Raw genomic sequence first — 22,891 nt, forward strand, 5'->3', positions numbered from 1 at the left:
TAAAACACGAAAGATTAGTTTTTACTTTAAAAAAACAACAACAAAAAAACCCTTTAAAAAATTGTCTTCTTCTTCACAATAGTAATATCAATATGCATTAATTTATTTTTGATACTCCAGAAATGAAACCAATACCTTATTCAAACAATATCTTTAGTAGTGCAAACATAATATTCCATCATCACTTGGCCGACTTAAGAACGTTTAGATCCTTCTCTTTTGTCTCTCCAGATCCGCCGCTAACATTGTAAAATACGGCAATAACCTGACACAAAACTAACTGTTTGGAAATTTATGCGAACAGATGAAACAAGATATTCTTAAAAAAAACAATAACACTTTAGACTTTAAAGAACAAAAAATACACATACATCATCGAGTAGGCAATTTAAAACACGTGTTTCTAAAGGATTCGTGTAAACCGAGACACTTTGTACTTGTGACACTTTGTACACTCACTTGTTACTATTACACAGGCGCGGAACCTAGGGGCAGGGTGCTGGGGGTGCGTGCAACCACTCGAATTTCGAAGTTCCTCGTTTAGCGGGTATACGAAATATATCGGTCCTTTTGGCGATTCAGGAAAAAATTGTGATATATTTTAATGCATGATAAATGTAAATTCAAATACAAGTCTAATGTTTCAACGTGGCACACCCTCCAATAATACTGCTGGTGCCATTTTAAAACACTACACCCGTCGCTACACAAGGTTCCAACAACGGCCTACTCATTAGATACAAACATTCAAAATAAATTCGGTCAATATTTCCTTTTCGGCAAACCGCTCCAAATTATGCGTCAAAATCACCACGAGAAATTCACGCGTAATCTTTCAAATTGGCTCCTTAAAATTCCTACGGGAACACACTGCATATTCCATAACGCCAAAACACAAAACTCGCTTGCTACCGACCCCGGTCGGGATGTCAGTACTCCTCTGCACCCGCCAGTGCGGGCGCTCCCGCCTTCTCCCTACCTCTTTCCCTGTCCTGGACATGTGAACACTTGCGCCCATGACAGACGTGCACTACATCAGCTAGTTCTGAACATGCACGTTAAATCTGTTGACCTTGACCTACACAACTCTTGCATCCACCCCAGTAATTAAAGAAAAAGAAATGTTTTATTTAACGACGCACGGTTATATGGCGTCAAACATATGGTTGAAGACCAAACAGATAATGAGAGAGGAAACCCGCTGTCGCCACTTCTTGGGCTACTCTTTTCGATTACCAGCAAGAGATCTTTTATATGCACCAGCCCACAGACAGGGTAGTACATACCACGGCCTTTGATATACCAGTCGTGGTGCACTGGCTGGAACGAGAAATAGCCCAATGGGCCCACCGACGGTACCACTGGGCTACGTCCCTCCCCCAGTAATTAAGGTACAATGAAATGAGAAAGAAGTGGTATGATAGTTACCTATATAAACGTACCAACGTATTCTGCGCACCTAGCCACTACGGGGGGTGGGTGGGGGTGGATGGGGGTCTGGAGGCAGTCCAGTGGTAAAGCGCTCGCTTGACGCGCGGTCGGTTTAGATCTAGGATAGATCCCCGTCGGTGGGCCAATTGGGCTATTTCTCGTTCCAGCCAATGCTCTGATATATGTATGTGTCATCCTGTCTGTGGGATGGTGCACAATCCCTTACGGCTAATGGCAAAATGTAGCGAATTTCCTCTCTAAGATTATACGTAAAAATTATCCGAATCTTTGACATCCAATAGCCGATCATAATTAATAAATCAATGCGCTCTAGTCGTGTCGCTAAACAAAATAAACACATTTTTCAACCTAGCCACTACGCTTCCGAATGCTTATGAACGGTATCCACCCCCCCCCCCCTCCCCCAATCACCAACTGAATAAGATCTCCGACCATGTTTTTGATTAGCAGCAACGGATCTTTTTATAAGCATCATCGCACAGACAAAATAGTACATACCACGGCCTTTGATAGAGAAGTTGTAGAGCACTGGATGAAACGAGAAATAGCGAGGATCCTTGGCGTCAATCTTCGCGCATATATATATATATATATATATAGTGTTAATTAGAAACAGCACACAAAATATGGACGCCCCAGTGATCTGTTTACGAAATATTAACCATTAACCTGATTTAAGGGATCAAACATTTTGTAAGTTGAGTCTAGACAAAACAGGATCAAAACAGGATCGAAATGTCTGCCAAAAATAACTACGTGACATTAATGCAGCCTTAAAAAAGAAGAAAAAATAAATAAAAACTTGAGAAAATCTGACTTGAAAAAAATAATCCAACCACAACTTCTTTTCATCCCCATTCATCAAAGATACTCTTGATGATCACTCGAAAGGGAGAATGGTTGGTGAAGAGGCAATAGTTTATTAACACCGGCTATAAACATACAAATGAAATGTTATTTTCTCTATAAAAACTCCACAGACAGCCCACTCACACACAAAATACGTTGGGTAATTAACTATAGGCATGCGTTAGTATCCTGATATATTACCATTCAGTATAAATAATACGTATCACGATACAATCTCTGCCTGTGCCGATACACTCCACAATTTCCGTATTTATGTTCGGTCTAAGTCTGGAATCGCCCCAAAGTTCAGCCAGCAAACGTTTCGCTGACGTTCGCGAACTATTTTATTGGTTTCCAACGTGATCATTTGGTTTATTGTGAAGCGCACAAACCAGTCTGGCGGACGTGTTTCCGCTCGGTCTGGCTGAACGCAGCCCTCGATCTCTTACATTCGACTGGTTTCTTAACTGTTCATAGATGTGAAAGAATGAAGGGCCCTTCTGTTTAAAGGGACATACCCTAGTTTTTAAACACTAAGGCATATTTTACACCTAGACCCGTAAAATGGACACTAAGTTTGATTAATTTACAAACTTGTAATACATTAAAAAAATAGACTAAAACGCGACAACATAACCGGTACTTGTTAGACGCACGTGCGTTTTTTAAAATAAGAAAAATTAATTTTTGTAATATTAGAAACACCAGGATGACCAGTAACACTTTGCTTTTATGGAAATGAATAATATAAACAATAAAATATAAGTAATGTTTGATTTCTGTGATCATAAACGGCTCTAATAGTGAAAAATATGCCTTGGTGTTTAAAAACTAGCGTATGTCCCTTTAATGCATACGCTTTAGTAGCCTAAACTAAAGTGATATATAAACTTAAACATGTACGATGTATTTTTTTTTAGTGTAAAATAAATTTTAAAAAAAGAATAATAATGCAAAAAATAACAATAGTAATAAGAAAAAACAGGAAGACTAGATTTAAAAGAAATTTAGACCTAGTTTCCAACAAAAGCTTATTTTCAGTCCTAGACAATTACTGATGAAGTCAGAGGTTTTGCATGAATCTCGACTGGATCAACGCACGTTAAAGGTGCAGACCCTAGTTTCAACTTGTAAAAATGGACACTAAGTTTAGTTAATCTACAAACCTGTAACACAGTTGGATAAAGTTACAACAGAGTGAAAGAAGAGTCTGATGTTAAAACCGGAAAATATACTTTAAAATAGACTAGAACTCGAATCAATAACCGCTACTTCTCAGATGCACGTGCGTTTTTTAAAAATATGATAAATGCATTTTGTGATGTTAGAAACATCAGGATGACCAAAAACACTTCGATTCTACGAAAACGGATAATCTAAACAATAAAATACAAGTAATGTTTGATTTCAGTGATCATAAACGGCTCTCATAGTGAAACATATGCTGTAGTGTTTAAAAACTAGGATCTGTCCCTATAATATGGTTTATTTTACAGCGCTTGAGCTTTCAGTCAATTTAGGTCACAGAGCAATCATTTTCGTGTTCAGTACGACAAGAGCTCACAAACAATTTGGCTGGTACCATCGTCTTCTATGACATCATATCCATCTAACGTTAAGAACAATGGCGAAGACCCCCTCCTCAATTACACCTCCCCCACCAACACCATCGTCTTCTATGACATCATATCCATCTAACGTTAAGAACAATGGCGAAGACCCCCTCCTCAATTACACCTTTCCCCCAAAACCATCGTCTTCTATCACATCATATCCATCTAACGTTAAGAACAATGGCGAAGACCCCCTCCTCAATCACACCTTTTCCTCAAAACCATAGTCTTCTATGACATCATATCCATCTAACGTTAAGAACAATGGCGAAGACCCCCTCCTCAATCACACCTCCCCCACCAACACCATCGTCTTCTATGACATCATATCCATCTAACGTTAAGAACAATGGCGAAGACCCCCTCCTCAATCACACCTTTTCCCCAAAACCATCGTCTTCTATGACATCATATCCATTTAACGTTAAGAACAATGGCGAAGACCCCCTCCTCAATCTCTCAAAAGAACCTTGATATGTTGACACAAAAGAGCTGCTAGTTTGAACATATTTTGAAGCATCATTAAACAAAATGTATGCCTTTTCCCACTCTTTACGAAACATTCATAACCAGTGAAGTATTTGAAGAATTCACAGTTCGTCGGTACATCGTTTCATTGAAGACATAGATCAACAAAACATGACCTCAATGACCCAACAGGTTGACACATTAGCATTGTAGATTTTTTCTCGAGGTTATTTCCACAACATTAAAACCGGCCAACCGTAAAAACTATTTCAAAGACATCTGGCAAATCATGCCATTAAAACTTATAGACCGACCCGCAACACTAACACACAACTGCTGGTAGTAAGGAAGTATAGTATAGGTGGTTACAAGTGCCTCTTAATAATGCCGGACTGAAAAAAAGTAACTACTGAACACTTTCCGAAGTGGTCAGACTAAGCCCACAGGTGAAGCTGATGGGAAATGGCAGGCATATGCCACGGATAGTCAAAAGCAACCTGTCGTGGTTCGAGAGACAAGAACTGGGATATGGAGGTGGACAGCAAAAGAAGTTGAAAGATGGGAGTTGCTAGATCAGGAAGAAATGAGATGGAATTCACAGGAGAGAAAGGAAAGGAAGCAGTGGGATTAAAAAAAAGAAGGAAAAAAGAAGATATAACAGACTTCTTTATAGAAACAGTTATACCGTAACATCTACACCATCCAATTGATGGGAATATAATCTATTGAAGAATAACAGACATCATGGCAGCATTCACAACATTGTCAAAACATCCTTTGACTCTGTCGTGTGTATAGAGAATAACTAGTTAATGACATAAGATGTCGGCCGTAACAGGATAAAGCCAATATTCTACTTTATTAACTAGTTAATATTTTTATCCTGCAGTCCATAAAAATTAAGGGGAAAAGCTATTATTTCTGTTATTTTAGCTACATTGTATGATGACCTTGAGGTCAAATGAGCGATTTTGTAATGTAGCTATGCATGTGATATCACATGGGTGACATGAAAAGTGATAATCTGCTAGTATACGTTTATGACTTTGCTTTAATCGGTCAATAGGAACGGTGGTTGCAGGATAAAGTGACATACAAATAAAGAAATGTTTTATTTAACAACGTACTCAACACATTTTATTTAAGATTATATGGCGTCTCAGACATATGGTTAAGGACTACACAGATATTATGAAAGGAAACCCGCTGTCGCCATTTCATGGGCTACTCTTTTCGATTAGCAGCAAGGGATCTTTTATATGCACTATCCCACAGACAGGGTAGTACATACCACAGCCTTTGATATACCAGTCATGGTGCACTGGCTGGAACGAGAAATAGCCCAAATGGGCCCACCGACAGGGATCGATCCCACACTGACCGTGCATCGAGTGGTCATAAACAAGTGTCAGCAAATACACTGGTAACCAAACGGAAGACAATACTTTTGTAATGGGCCATGTGCTGAAAAGTAACAGGCCATATTGTCGTAAACAAGAACATTATTAGAAAATTCTAGTCTGTTGAATGGCAACTAGCAAACCACACAATATTAATGAAACCTGCTAGGGTGGTGTTGTGGTCAAGCCATCGGATATAAGGCTGGTAGGTACAGGTTATCGCAGCCTGTTACTGGCTCCCACCCAGAGCGAGTTTTAACGACTCATTGGGTAGGTGTAAGACCACTACACCCTCTTCACTCTCACTAACCAACTAACAAACCCACTACCCTGGACAGACAGCCCAGATAGCTGGTGTGTGCCCAGGACAGGGTGCTTGAACCTTAATTGGATATAAACATGGAAATAACTTGAAATGAACTGAAATGTTAATGAAGTCATACAGTTGTAACTAGCAGGCCATGTATTAGTAATTAACATGCCATACATTGGAAATTAAACATCAATATGTTAACAACTAACAGGCCATCCATTGTAACTAAAGGGCCAAACACTTGTCAATCTACAGATCATATACGATCTGTAACAAGTCATATACTTATATAGTGATATCTAACAGGACATATATTGTAACTAAAGGGCCAAACACTTGTCAATCTACAGATCATATACGAGTCTGTAACAAGTCATATACTTATATAGTGATATCTAAGAGGTCATATATTGTAACTAAAGGGCCAAACACTTGTCAATCTACAGATCATATACGAGTCTGTAACAAGTCATATACTTATATAGTGATATCTAACAGGACATATATTGTAACTAAAGGGCCAAACACTTGTCAATCTACAGATCATATACGAGTCTGTAACAAGTCATATACTTATATAGTGATATCTAACAGGTCATATATTGTAACTAAAGGGCCAAACACTTGTCAATCTACAGATCATATACGAGTCTGTAACAAGTCATATACTTATATAGTGATATCTAACAGGACATATATTGTAACTAAAGGGCCAAACACTTGTCAATCTACAGATCACATACGAGTCTGTAACAAGTCATATACTTATATAGTGATATCTAACAGGTCATATATTGTAACTAAAGGGCCAAACACTTGTCAATCTACAGGTCATATACGAGTCTGTAACAAGTCATATACTTATATAGTGATATCTAACAGGTCATATATTGTAACTAAAGGGCCAAACACTTGTCAATCTACAGTTGATATACGAGTCTGTAACAAGTCATATACTTATATAGTGATATCTAACAGGTTATATATTGTAACTACAGTGACATACACTTGTCAACCTACAGGTCATATACGAGTCTGTAACAAGTCATGTACTTATATAGTGATATATAACTAGTTAATATTTTTATCCCGCAGTCCATAAAAATTAAGGGGAAAAGCTATTATTTCTGTTATTTTAGCTACATTGTATGATGACCTTGAGGTCAAATGAGCGATTTTGTAATGTAGCTATGCATGTGATATCACATGGGTGACATGAAAAGTGATAATCTGCTAGTATACGTTTATGACTTTGCTTTAATCGGTCAATAGGAACGGTGGTTGCAGGATAAAGTGACATACAAAGAAAGAAATGTTTTATTTAACAACGTACTCAACACATTTTATTTAAGATTATATGGCATCTCAGACATATGGTTAAGGACTACACAGATATTATGAAAGGAAACCCGCTGTCGCCATTTCAAGGGCTACTCTTTTCGATTAGCAGCAAGGGATCTTTTATATGCACTATCCCACAGACAGGGTAGTACATACCACAGCCTTTGATATACCAGTCATGGTGCACTGGCTGGAACGAGAAATAGCCCAAATGGGCCCACCGACAGGGATCGATCCCACACTGACCGTGCATCGAGTGGTCATAAACAAGTGTCAGCAAATACACTGGTAACCAAACGGAAGACAATACTTTTGTAATGGGCCATGTGCTGAAAAGTAACAGGCCATATTGTCGTAAACAAGAACATTATTAGAAAATTCTAGTCTGTTGAATGGCAACTAGCAAACCACACAATATTAATGAAACCTGCTAGGGTGGTGTTGTGGTCAAGTCATCGGATATAAGGCTGGTAGGTACAGGTTATCGCAGCCTGTTACTGGCTCCCACCCAGAGCGAGTTTTAACGACTCATTGGGTAGGTGTAAGACCACTACACCCTCTTCTCTCTCACTAACCAACTAACAAACCCACTACCCTGGACAGACAGCCCAAATAGCTGGTGTGTGCTCAGGACAGGGTGCTTGAACCTTAATTGGATATAAACATGGAAATAACTTGAAATGAACTGAAATGTTAATGAAGTCATACAGTTGTAACTAGCAGGCCATGTATTAGTAATTAACATGCCATACATTGGAAATTAAACATCAATATGTTAACAACTAACAGGCCATCCATTGTAACTAAAGGGCCAAACACTTGTCAATCTACAGATCACATACGAGTCTGTAACAAGTCATATACTTATATAGTGATATCTAACAGGACATATATTGTAACTAAAGGGCCAAACACTTGTCAATCTACAGATCATATACGAGTCTGTAACAAGTCATATACTTATATAGTGATATCTAACAGGTCATATATTGTAACTAAAGGGCCAAACACTTGTCAATCTACAGATCATATACGAGTCTGTAACAAGTCATATACTTATATAGTGATATCTAACAGGTCATATATTGTAACTAAAGGGCCAAACACTTGTCAATCTACAGATCATATACGAGTCTGTAACAAGTCATATACTTATATAGTGATATCTAACAGGACATATATTGTAACTAAAGGGCCAAACACTTGTCAATCTACAGATCATATACGAGTCTGTAACAAGTCATATACTGATATAGTGATATCTAACAGGTCATATATTGTAACTAAAGGGCCAAACACTTGTCAATCTACAGATCATATACGAGTCTGTAACAAGTCATATACTTATATAGTGATATCTAACAGGTCATATATTGTAACTAAAGGGCCAAACACTTGTCAATCTACAGATCATATACGAGTCTGTAACAAGTCATATACTTATATAGTGATATCTAACAGGACATATATTGTAACTAAAGGGCCAAACACTTGTCAATCTACAGATCATATACGATCTGTAACAAGTCATATACTTATATAGTGATTTCTAAGAGGTCATATATTGTAACTACAGTGACATACACTTGTCAATCTACAGATCATATACGAGTCTGTAACAAGTCATATACTTATATAGTGATATCTAACAGGTCATATATTGTAACTACAGTGACATACACTTGTCAACCTACAGGTCATATACGAGTCTGTAACAAGTCATGTACTTATATAGTGATATATAACAGGTCATACACATTGATAACTAACAGATCATAATACATGGGTAACTAATGGACCAAATACTGGTAACAAACAGGCAATATACGAGTTCTTAACATTGGTAACCAACAGATCATAATATATGGGTATCGAACAGGCCATATATTGATAACTATGTACCACATATTGGTAACTAACTGACCATGTATCAGTTGTATACTTGGCAACTAACAGGTCATACATCTGAAACTGACAGATCATATATGGGTAATGGACCATACCTAACAGGTCATACACCTGAAACTGACAGATCATATATGGGTAACTAACGGACCATACCTAACAGGTCATATACCTGAAACTGACAGATCATATATAGGTAACTAACAGACCATACCTAACAGGCCATACATCTGAAACTGACAGATCATATATGGGTAACTAACGGACCATACCCAACAGGTCATACATCTGAAACTGACAGATCATATATGGGTAACTAAAGGACCATACCTAACAGGTCATACATCTGAAACTGACAGATCATATATGGGTAACCAATGGACCATACCTAACAGGCCATACACCTGAAACTGACAGATCATATATGGGTAACTAACAGACCATACCTAACAGGCCATACATCTGAAACTGACAGATCATATATGGGTAACTAACAGACCATACCTAACAGGCCATACATCTGAAACTGACAGATCATATATGGGTAACTAACAGACCATACCTAACAGGCCATACATCTGAAACTGACAGATCACATATTGATATCACATATTTGCCACAGCAGATGTTTTTAGAACATGTTTATTATGTCCTAGTGGTTACTCTCAACAACGTGCACTTTGCGTATGACAGTTTTCTGTGGGAAAAAGTCTTCGAGATCTGATTCACTGCTCGACGTGGTGTCTGAGCTGGCTCCCGAGTACTCGCCAATACCTGGCAGGATGCCAATAACCCGAGCTACGCCTTTCGATTGCGACGAGCTAGAATTGGTACACTCTGTGGTTTCACTTTCTTCTTTCTCTTCTTTTTCTTCTGAATAAAAAACAAAAAGAGAGGTAAAAACATAGCAGTTTTAATTTTAAAAATATATATATATATATATATATATATATATATATATATATATATATATATATATATATATATTACTACTCAAAAGAATTTAAGGGTCAAAAATTTATAACCAAATAAGTTTCAGAGTGTATTAGATTGATGATGTAAACTACACCAAACTTTTTATTTATTGTTCCATATTTACAAAAAACCACAAATAAACGTCACTGTATACAAGAAAGTCACATGACATGCTGTCAAAGTTGAAGGTTGTCAAACATGGATTTTACACATTAGAACATTCGTTTAATAGTGTGTGAATCCACCCCTGGTGCGAATACACTCGACACATCGTTGCCTCATGCTGTTGATCAGACGTCTGAAGAACTCTTGGGGAATGGCCTGCCACTCTGCCATAAGAAGTTGACCCAGATCATGAAGGTTGGCCGGAGGGGCATGGTTATCCCGAACTCTCCTGCCTAATTCGTCCCAGGCGTTCTCTATTGGGGCCAAGTCAGGCGAATATGCTGGCCAATCCATCCTGGCGATACCTTGTTGTCTGAGAAAGTTCGTTACCACCCTGGCGCATGGGGTCTGGCATTGTCATCCTGCAGAACTGCCCCGCCGCCAATCTGCTGAAGGCCTGGGAGAACCAACGGCCGGATAATCTCATTCAGATAGCGGATTCCATTCAGATTGCCATCCACCACATAGAGGGGGGTCCTGTGGTGGATAGAGATGCCGCCCCACACCATGACGCTGCCACCACCGAACCGGTGACATTGTCTAACGTTAACGTCAGCGAAGCACTCCCCAGGATGTCTGTAGACACGAACCCGACCGTCGTTGAACTGAAGACTAAACCTGGACTCATCAGTGAACATCACTTGACCCCACTGAACACGTTGCCACCGCAGATGAAGCGTGCACCAGTGACGTCTGGCCGTTCTGTGACGTGGTAGGAGTGGTGGTCGAACAGCCTGGCGACGGTAGCGTAGATTATTGACTCTCAGACAATTGCGTATGGTTTGATCAGACACTCGAGTTCCAGTCGCAGTCCGCAGATTGTCACGTAATCGGCGTGCAGTGGTTGTGCGTTGACGTAGAGCCATATTGGTGATGTAGCGATCCTCTCTATTTGTAGTGCTTCGGGGTCTTCCCGAACGTGGATGATTTCGAACAGAATTCGTTGCTTGGTACCGTTGCCACAGTCGGCCAACGACACTCTGACTGACACCAAGTCTCAGAGCAACATTTCTTTGCGTATTGCCATCCTGAAGCCAAGCAATAGCCCTTCCTCGATCTTCGATAGTCAGTTGAAGTCGTACCATTATCGAATTTGGAGTGTGCACCATACATGAATGCAAGCTCCAATTATACGGAAATTCAGCATTGGGAACATGGAATACACGTGCAAAGCATGCAAATGAAGCGCTTTGTGAAAAAGCAAGTTATGGGCACTTAGCAGACCTTTCGCTTTCGCCCTAATTTACGTGCAAATGTAAGCATGTTTTCGCCATTAGAACTAGTCGACAGTGTCAATGACAGTGGATTTTATTTCATTTATGGGTTGCTTAGACCCACTTTCGTCAAAATGGAACAATACCATGCGTGACATTATGGTCTAGCTAATATAATTGACATTCAGAAAATAATGTCGAAAATATCGTCTGACCCTTAAATTCTTTTGAGTAGTATATATCATTAAAGGGACTGTCCTGAGTTTGCAGCCATTGTAAGATGTTTGCGATAACAGAGCCTTGTTGGTGACTACTATTTCATACTCAATACGTTTTCTTGTTCACAATACCAGTGTCTGTATATCAAATCTGTTTCCTTTTGTATACTAATGTTTGTAGCACTCAGTTTTTACTTTAATTCGTGATATATATTTTTTCATATGTACAAAATTATTGGGAGGTAATATCCAGCCTGGGCTACTACAAGCATTAGGATAACAACAAACACCTTGTAAATACAGACACTGATATTCTAAATAAGAAAATGTATTTAATCTGTATGTTACGTCATCAAAAAGGCTCTATTGGTCGGAAACATTTTACAATGGTTGTAAATTCAGGACTGTCCCTTTAAACCACTTTTTGAAAATAATAAAATTAAGTTTAAAATAAATTATCATTTTCATTTAACTTTGTGCATTTAGACTTTAACACAATGTGCCTTTCGAGAAATTGGCTTCCCAAACTGAGACCACACTCAATGGGAAACTAGTAATAGACATCATTTGCATATGATCAAGATTAGCAACAAAAATATTTGTTTTATTTAACAACACCACTAGAGCAAATTGATTAATTAATCATCGGCTGTTGGATGTCAGACACTTGGTAATTCCGACACGTAGTCTTCAGAGAAATCCTGCAACATTTTTCCAGTAGTAGCAAGGAATCTTTTAAATGCTCTTTTCAAGAGACAAGACAGCACATACCACAGCCTTTGATACACAACTTGTTGGCCATTGATTGTGACGGGAAAAATCCAGGTGGGTCTGAATTTCAATCATTCAATCCATCCTTACACTGGTTTTACGTGAATATATATAAATAATATTTCCATATACTTACCATTTGTGACACCCAATAGCCGATATGTATTTTTGTGCTGGGGTGTCGTTAAACAAACATTCATTCATTCAATCCAAGCATATCAGGTGAATGATCTATGTACCGAGCAGGATCGAACCACCTCGGTGGATCCATTCAAATGATTGGGGTTTTTTTTCTTGTTCCAATCAAGGAGCGGGATGTAGCCCAGTGGTACAGCGCTCGCTCGATGTGCGGTCGGTGTGGGATCGATCCCCATCGGTGGGCCCACTGGGCTATTTCTCGTTCCAGCCAGTGCACCACGACTGGTATATCAAAGGCTGTGGTATATACTACCCTGTTTGTGGGATGGTGCATATCAAAGATCCCTTGCTGCTAATCAAAAAGAGTAGCCCGTAAAGTGGTGACAGCGGGTTTCCTCTCTCAATATCTATGTGGTCCTTAATCATATGTCTGACACCATATAAGTGTAAATAAAATGTGTTGAGTGCGTTGTTAAATAAAACATTTCTTTCTTTCTTTCTTGTTCCAACCAGTGCCCCACAACTGGTCAAAGGCAGTGGTATGTGCTTTCCTGTCTGTGGGAAGGTGCATATAAAAAAAACCTTGCTGCATTAGAAAAAATGTATAGAGGATATTCCCCGAGTGTCTTGTGATAGCATAATTTATCAGCACGAGTTGATAAAGTACAAAATCCGAGGCTTGCCGATAAGTGCTGATAAAGTGGGTTTCCTCTCATGACTATGTGTCATAATTATCAAATGTTTGACATCCAATAGCCGATAATTAATTAATCAATGTGCTCCAGTAGTGTCGTTAACCAAAACAAACTTTAACTATAGACTGAGCTAAATCCCTCCCCTCCAGAATTAGCTCCAAAGCTACAACACAAAACCCAACCGGATCATCCACTGGGTATGTTATATGTATCAGTATTAAAAATGTTCACACTGTGAGGATATAAAAACGAGAATCCCAAACTACCTTCACTTGGCCTGTCCTTTTGTTTGCGGTCTGGAGAAGCTGACCTAAAAAAAAAGAATAATAATAAAAAAAATAAAGAAAATAATAATAAATAAACATAACACGTAAGATGATAAAATACATTCCCAAATTATGGCTGGTGTACAAACATAAGCCCAAAATTTTAAATAAATTGGGTATTGTTACCCAACTCACATATATTTTAAATAAATTGGGTATTGTTACCCAACTCACATATATTTTAAATAAATTGGGTATTGTTACCCAACTCACATATATTTTAAATAAATTGGGTATTGTTACCCAACTCACATATATTTTCGCCGTTTGTTTTTGTTTTAAAAGGGAGACCATGTAATTTTAGGGGAGCTATCAGTCTAGCTCCCTCGTGACAATTGAAAATTATTTCACTTGGGACCAGCGTCTCCACGAGTACTCAGGCACGGCAGCAATACTCGAGTCCGTTCACAGAACTCGAGTACCCATACAAGGAAGAGCACTCTCATTTGTAATTTTAAAAAAATTAAAATATTTTACGTCATTTTGCCATATGCTTGCCACTAGTTACATTATAGGGCTATGAGAATGTGTGGAATGCAATACAATGGCATTAAGATGCATAATGCTATTTTATTTCATTCCTTAATCTCATTATCATCTAGTGTCTGGTCTACTCTGGTCCAGTTCATACCTCCAATACTCAGGACATAAACATGATACAAAATAAAAGCTTGTTTAATATCCTATAATTACTTTTACAAAATGGTTTTTAATGTCAAAAGGTACAACATAACTACACTTTCTTAAATGTATTATTTTACTCCTTTCATTGATTTACTCAAAAGTTAACAATCATACTCTGCTGCAGCTGTCTGTAACTGTTTCAAAAAAAGCTGTGACGTAATTTGTAAATCATATATGATGTAATTAAATATTTGTAAAACATATCATGTAACGTCATAAGTAACAAAACAGGTGCCAACTCCAGTTAAAATAACACGATAATTCCCCATAAAAAAGTTCCAGTCAAGATACATTTATCACACGATTTGAAAATGTCTTTATCACTGTAATAAGATCGAATAGGTGTGTAATAAACCGTTAACCCACACACACCGTTTCCTCTTGACTGCCCCACACAGCAGTGACTGCTGGGACTTCCGAGATGCCCCACTGCATGATGGTCTGGATGGAGATTTCTCTTTAACGTCAGGTTTTGAAGTCGCGGCGGATGTTATGGTAACAGCAGCCTCCTAGACTGAGTCAAGGGACACAACTCAACACATGAATAAAAAGAAAAAGCATGCTAAACAAAGTCAACGAAATAAGATAGCATGCTGGAACTAAGTCAAGGGAGACAACTGAGTATATCAATGAAATAAAATTGCAGTTGATGCAAGGACTGGCCAACCTGCGGCCTAATTCACAAAGGTCTCTTAGGCTCTGCTAGACAACAAAGCATCCTCTTTGCAAGTCTTTTAGCACTGCACTGCGAGATCACAAAGTTGCGAGAGTTTAGTGAATTAGGCCCCAGATTTTAGCACTTAAAGCCACACACCCTAGTTCCATCCAGCGAAAATAAATTATAATTTGGTTAATCTACAAACCTGTAACACACTTAGATCACGTTTTTATCAAATGGAGTGAAAAAGCAGGTTTTATATTGATAAATACCATGGGAATCCCCATGTCCCAATTGCTTGAAATAATTTTGAAAGTTAGTATTCTGATGTCACCAGTAGATGTCGCTCGAAGCACAACAATGCCTACGTCACGACAAATTTCAGACTTGGGGTGTGTTCGTTTCACCTCTCCTGGACATGTTCCAACTGTTCTGTCCTGGTTGTATCCCCTCTCCAGATATCGTAAGACTTAGCAAAATTATTGGTTTTAAGGGTTTGTAACGTTTTGTATTGAGACACTTACTTGTCTGAACTTTATTGTTACTGAAAATGTTCACGAACAACAAATCGGATGTCGATTGCGCGAACCGTACACGAGAAAACAAACCGAACCAAAATGATAACGGTCACGTGATATACCAACGTCTGTGACATTGAAATGGAAATATCCCCTCTAAAAATAGATTGGACCTCGCTTGCTTAACGTTTTTTTCTCGACAACACGTTTTGTGAAAAAATGCAAAAAATGCACTTCGTGGTTTTACAAACATCAGGATTACCAAAAAGCACTTCAGGTGAATGGAAATGTGTATTCTAAATAATAAAATGTAAGTAAAGTGCAATTTTATTTGTTGAAAAATGGGGTTTAATAGCGAAAAACAACGCCGTAATGGTTAACAAATAAACGTAACTAGAGTGTGTCCCTTTAATGTAGTAGAGTAGTAACTATAATCCTCCTCACAGGTAAGACCTTTTTTCATACTTTGGAATTTACTCTAAGTTATTTATTTCTGAGCCAGTTGATTTCTAAATTGCACACAAAAATAGTATTGTTTTGTTATTTCTAAAATTCTTTTACTTTTCTTCTTACGTCAAACCAAACTGAAATTATGTACTTTTTTTTTTTAGCAGGAGAATGGAACAGACTATAGTTTAATTATTTTATCCTGCAACCACTGTTTCTATTGGCAAATTATGATGACCAAATAAGACAAATACATAAACGTATACTAGCAGTTACGTCACAAAACAGTTCACTTAACTTAGGTAGGTGTACAATGTAACTGCAAAAAATAAGTTGATGGTTTGGGTTACTGGGTTTTTTTCTTTATTCTGTTCATGCTGAACAGGAAATATGCCATTCTTACAAGATAAAACAAAAACAAAGATTTTAAAAGTGTTATTTAACGATGCACTTATTTATTACCCATAGTCGATCTTAATTTATATCGCACAACTCGCTCGGCTGACGTTCGTAGTGTGCCAATCGATGATGTCATCATGTGACGTCGGAGTGTTATGTACCACTTTGCGTTCTAGTGGGATGTATCACTTTGATATGTACCAAGATATTATTAACCATATGGGTAATAAAAACATTTATCCTATAACTTACCCATAATATCCATATCATAAACCCATTTATATGCTGGTGTATTAACCGGTTTGCTGTCAATGGGTCATTTGTTTACAAGCCAACAAGACCTGTACATCTGAGCGTTACATTTCAACAAGATTAAGTTAAAGCGTGCGACGTCAAACTACATATGTGTCAATTGTGATGCCATATTACACTAAAGCGACTTTAGAATTGATTTACTAAATATGAAATTAAAATGTTATTTTAAAAGTGTTATATGATAGAATTTGCTACACAGGTTTCTTTAATATGTTAAATATCAACCTTGTCTAGTTGATTGATATTTGTCTCGGCAAAGACTCGAGAAATATAAATTAACATGTACACTTGGTTGATATTTTCCATATTAAAGGAGTGTCATGATGAATCATCTAAATATCACATGGAAGGATATTCTCATTTCTCTCAGCACACTATCCTCTTCACTTTTTCTCTCTTTCTCGATCTCCATTTGACGCTTTGAAACAAAGTTCAGAAAACCAACTTCATCTTCTTCCAAACCCTTAACAGAATTTCCTGAAACATACAATAAATTAATATATATGGTTTGAGTAAAATAAAAAACCAATGAAACATGACTTAACATATTACAGAGTTGTAAATTTTCTTACTTAAATAAAAATTAAAATCTGTTATTGTAACATGTAGTTTAAATAGTGTTGTTTTTTTAATAACAAGAATGTGATACACATTTAAAATAAACCCCGAAATTATCTTTGAAAATCTAACATGTTTATTACATATTATTTGTATTCTTATATATTGTATATCCTATAACAATAATGTAACCCTGGCATTACTGTATTTCGTTTTGGGGGATAATAAACTTTGGGAAAAAAAAAAAAAAAAAAAAATAATAATAATAAAAAACATTTATAAAATAAATAAAGGTCACTTTTCAGCATTCCAGACCAAATCCAGTTTTACTTTGTGAAAATTATTTTGTGCCAAAAAAGCTAAAATCAGTTAAGAATTTGGCTAGAGATTTCTGAAGCTATCTTAATGCTGAGAAATTGTAAAACAATCATAGGCTATGACGTCAGTACAGCACACACCATAGTGACATCATAGCTTATGATGGTTTTGCGATTTTGAAGCGCTAAGATAGCTTTGAAAATATGGGCCTTGAAAAATTACATACTTAAGTTAATTTGAAAGTGTGCACATGGTAACAAATTGTTTTTATCTTAACCTTCTGACTACTACAGACGACCGATGTTATGCCAGTTGACATACTGTACACTGTATACAGTGCATTCCCTAATTCATATTTCCAGTCATTTTGCACACGACACTCACCGGAAACCATTTATTAACAGGAAACTGAAAACAACTCAGCTTCCTGTGTCTTTAGATTCTTAATTTTAAGTTGAAAATAGTTTAGAATTTTGAGATGAAAAAGTGGTTTTTGGCAAGTATCTTCGCTTGACAACAATGATGGCACATCGTGATCATTTTCAGGAATCGATAGCTGATTGTTACAGCTATTTTGATAATAAATTTGATAATTTTACCAACAACGAAAATCACCAAATATTGGGATATGAATTGTAGTTCGTTTTTAAAAAAATTATTCTGGTCAGAAAGCCACTGTTATTGGGAATAATAGATACAAACCCTGGACAGCTTTTTTGACTGATTTTAATCAACATTAAAGCAAAAAATGCATTTCGTGGTTTTACAAAAATCAGGATTACCAAAAAGCGCTTCAGGTGAATGGAAATGTGTATTCTAAATAATAAAATGTAAGTAAAGTGCAATTTTATTTGTGAAAAATGGGGTTTAATAGCGAAAAACAACGCCGTAATGGTTAACAAATAGCCGTAACTAGGGTGTGTCCCTTTAACTGATCTAAAATATTATAAGAATTTAAAAAATTCACGAAAATAATACTTATCGATTCAAATATGAACTTTAATTTATGTATTTATAAAACATTCAAGTTAATATATTTGAGTAAAAATTATAAACTTGTACCCACTCAACGTGGTTTTTATCAAAAATTACGGTTAAGAAGCAAATCTTTAATTAACAAGAAAATACAAACTCAATCTGTGTTCATCTTCATATTCTTGCTCCTTTGCGTCTTTGGCGGCCTGAAGCTGTTCGAACAAGGATCGCTTTTCTTCCTCAGGACATTCTAGAAAGAAAGAAAGAAATTTTAAAATAAATCTGTTTTTGACCTACACATACATGTATCACAACACTATGTAGGGCTGTGAAAAAAGTAAAGCTACCAATCAGATCTGGTCTGTTTAAAATGTACGACGCCAGAACAGACTAATCCATCCAGTGAAACCAAACCGTAGGAAGAAATTAGATTGGTCTAAAGATTGAAACATTACTTGAAGGTACAATTCTGTCCCAGACCAGACAGCTGGCTATACAGAGTCAGGGCCCGGGATGGACATGCCTGAAACCTTAATGGTACAGGAACATGTTAAAGGTGTACTCTCTCTCTCTCTCTCTCTCTCTCGCCTGTCTCTGTCTCTCTGTCTCTGTCTCTCTCTCTCTGTCTCTCTCTCTCTCTGTACATGGTCCTGTAAATATATTGTCTGGTACTTCTGGCTGAAAGTTAGTTTGTTTTATTTAACACCACCAGTAGACCACATTGATTTATGAATCAATAGCTATTAGATGTCAAACATTTGGTAATTTTGACATAGTCTTAGAGAAGAAACCTGCTACATTTTTTCGATTAGTAGCAAGGGATAATTTATATGCACCATTCCACAGACAGGATAGCACATACTACAGCCCTTGATATGCCAGTTGTAATACACTGGATGGAACGAAAAATAGCCCAGTGGGCCCACCGACAGGGATCAATTCTAGACTGACGGTGCATCATGCAAGCGCTTTACCACTGGGCTATGTCTATAGGTCTAAGTACAAGATAGTGTCTTCATGTACCGTAACTATTTAGCATGTCCCAAAAATGTTTTTATGAATGTAATAATCAGATTTATCATATAATATCTTACATTTTCAGTGCAATCAAAGTATGTGATATTTTTCAGATTACATACTTTAAGAATCTGATAACTTTGCAAATTATTGTCCGAACCAAATTGTTAACAACTACGAAAAATTACTCTCCTATCTTTAATTGCCGTTAGATTTCCTCCAAAGTTTGTCCAGACACAAATCTTGAAAAAACCATTACAATGACACAGATTCCACATACCAGATGATAACCATGTCACCTATATCGACTTCGCTGAGAGTGCATAGGGAAAAAAGCATGTAATTTTGTATCAGCTGCCATTTTGACTTTTTATGGAATATTCTTCAAGAGGGGTGAAAGGATAGGACTTAATCTAACAACGTCATAACAGGTTATGATATAAAAGCAAACGTGATGACGTCATATTATTTTTTATTATTATTATTATTATTATTTTAATGATACCACTAGAGATCATCGATTAATTGTGTCACATACTTTGGAGGCTTTCACCCCTCTTGAAGAGTATTCCATAAACAAGCAACATGGCAGACCGCAGAAAACTGCATGTATTTTTCCCTATGCAGTCTCAGCAAACACAATATCGGCGACATCGTTGCAGTCTCGTGTGTGGAATCTGTATATTTGTAGTGTTTTTTTTGCGATTTGTGTCTGGACAAACTTTGGAGGAAATCTAACGGCAATTAAAGATAGGAGAGTTATTTTTTGTAGTTGTTAACAATTTGGTTCGGACAATAGATGTAAATTAGTCCAGGTCTCGGCACTAGGTTTATTGACATTTAAGCAAACGTACTAGGGTGACACTCCACGATTGACGTTTGCATTCACAGTCATCAAATAAAAACATTTCAATGGCAATTTGACACTGAAAGCTGTCCAGCGTTCAGAAAACAAAAAACGTTAGGCATAACTTTATTTTGATGTAAGGACATCCAAAATGACGTCATTCGAGTTTGATGTCATTTCCATTCAAAAATACACCGCGCCACATATTCTTACGTCATTTGAATATCTAGTAATGGCGGACTGGAATTAAAGTTGCATGTACAGTTTACAAAAACATGTTGTATTAAGCTTGAGCTTATATGATAAAGAGATTATTACCCTCGTGTATTTCGGTATCGTCAATATCATATATTAGGAATAAAAATAATGTATTATGCTCGACAGAGGCTCGCATAATACAATTTTTATTCCTAATATATGATATTGACGATACCGAAAAACACTCTGGTAATAACCTCTATTGATTCCAGATAAGATTGAAAACTTCTGGACGAATTTGAGTGTGATATTACTACTGCAAGCAAGAAACTAAGTTTAGAACACTGTTAGTGTTACTTTATTTATGTGCCTATATCCAATAGAGGTTCAGGCACGTCCATCCCACGTCCAGTCTCTGGCAAGGACAGTGATAAGAGAATAAAGAATTAATGAATGAATGAATGAACGAAGGAAATGTTTTATTTAATGACACACTCAGCACATATAAACTAGATATATGCTTGAACATATGATTAAAGACCACAGAGCTATTTATGAGAGGAAATCTGCTTCATCCACTTCATGGTCTAATCTTTTTGCTTCTAAGCAGCAAGGGTTCTTTTATATGCATCATCCCACAGACAAGCTAGCACATGTATACTACAGCCTTTGTTACACCAGTTGTGGAATACTGGCTGGAATGAGAAATAGCACAATGGGTTGATGGGGATTGATCCTAGACAAACGATGCATCAGGTAAATGCTTTATTAAATATGAAGTGCTGCATTACATTCTGCCCCAAAAGAGAACTAACTGATTTAAATTAATGACGTCACTGTTGAAATACTGATGGATATATTTACCGAGAGGGTCATCAGCCTTTCTCACTTTCTCCCATTCCTCCTGTCTCTGACGTTTTTTCTCATCAATTTCACCCTGACTTTCAAAGTTCTTCAGTGTTACCTTGGAAACATTTTGTCCACCAAAACTCATTTTATGGTTCAATGAATGAAAACTGCTTGTGTAAATTTGTCTGAAACAGAAAAACCTAAAATATATTAATAAATAGGCTGACCTGGCACAAGTTAAAGTTTGTTTTGGTTAACAACACCACTAGAGCACATTGATTTATTAATCATTGTCTATTGGATGTCAAACATTTGGTAATTTTTACATTTAGTCTTAGAGACGAAACCCACTACTTTTTTCCAATAGTAGCAAGGGATCTTTTATATGCACCATCCCACACAGACAGGATATCACATATAATGGCCTTTGATATACCAGTTGTGGTGCACTGACTGGAACAAGAAATAGCCCAATAGGCCCAAAGACTGGCCGTGCATTAAGTGACAAATGGGTTGCATCCCAGCTCCATGCCCGAGTACTCTGACTGTAAGAGAGCTAGACGGACATTTGGATATAAATATGCTCTTATTACAGTCAGAGACCAAGCTATGTATTTTTTTGGCAATTGCCGACAACCAAAAAGTTGTCAAAGATTTCCGCTCTAATACCACAACAATCTTATGTTTGATGTCATATTTCTCAGCAGAATTCTAAGTTCGCCGACCTATATCATGACGTTGCGTCACATGATCGCCCACTCAGCCATTCCATCTTCCATGGGCCGTCTCAAAACGACAAATGTCCGTCTAGCTCTCTTACAGTCAAGAGTACTCGGGCTACCAGGCTCACTATCTGGCACATGTATAAATACTTATCATAAATAGTTAGGGTTAGTGACAGTGCAAGATGGAATTCTTTCCTGGTGTTTTTTTTACAGGCTCTCGTTTAGTATTCTCTAAGCATACGTATCTAATCTTATAATCATATGGTCAATTGTAAAACGTAAATAGGCGATGTCCGGAATTAGGGAGGCTATAATAATACACTTGCATTTACGGTGTCGTGGCAAACCAGTTATGCTCGACCACTATACGTATGAGCTAGCTGATGTATATTATTGACATTACCATGCAAGTATAGGCCTTTTACAAATAAATTACATAAAAAGAAAACAGCATATAATAAACAAAAAACTTTAAAACAAAATAACAACCAGTTCACTCGACAAGATTTGTCTTCCGTTGCGCAAACACTATCAGATTAA

General features: G+C 37.2%; 1 protein-coding gene and 1 long non-coding RNA gene across 5 annotated transcripts; one reads left to right on the forward strand and one right to left on the reverse strand.

Annotated features, from left to right (window-relative positions):
- The first annotated feature begins 7,566 nt into the window (after window positions 1-7,566).
- LOC121388187 lies at window positions 7,567-8,773 on the forward strand. The gene is made up of 2 exons (XR_005959945.1): window positions 7,567-8,280; window positions 8,378-8,773. It is a non-coding gene; the product is annotated as an uncharacterized LOC121388187 (long non-coding RNA).
- A 1,194-nt stretch (window positions 8,774-9,967) lies between these two features.
- On the reverse strand, window positions 9,968-22,867 carry LOC121388186 (PSME3-interacting protein-like). Of its 4 annotated transcripts, none has more exons than XM_041519454.1 (7): window positions 22,841-22,867; window positions 21,642-21,811; window positions 18,873-18,965; window positions 17,220-17,341; window positions 14,900-15,036; window positions 13,784-13,827; window positions 9,968-10,214 (listed from the first exon to the last, which is right to left on the reverse strand). In XM_041519454.1, the coding sequence occupies exons 2-7, from the start codon at window positions 21,769-21,771 to the stop codon at window positions 9,994-9,996; spliced, it is 747 nt and encodes a 248-aa protein (XP_041375388.1). In that variant the 5' UTR covers window positions 21,772-21,811; window positions 22,841-22,867; the 3' UTR covers window positions 9,968-9,993. The 4 variants fall into 4 exon arrangements, with proteins under 4 accessions (XP_041375388.1, XP_041375387.1, XP_041375386.1 ...); XM_041519453.1 differs by having other exon boundaries at window positions 22,755-22,863; XM_041519452.1 differs by lacking the exon at window positions 22,841-22,867 and adding an exon at window positions 22,678-22,811.
- Window positions 22,868-22,891: the final 24 nt, after the last annotated feature.

The sequence above is a fragment of the Gigantopelta aegis genome, chromosome 14 (assembly GCF_016097555.1).
Source record: "Gigantopelta aegis isolate Gae_Host chromosome 14, Gae_host_genome, whole genome shotgun sequence".
Lineage (NCBI taxonomy): Eukaryota > Metazoa > Mollusca > Gastropoda > Neomphalida > Peltospiridae > Gigantopelta > Gigantopelta aegis.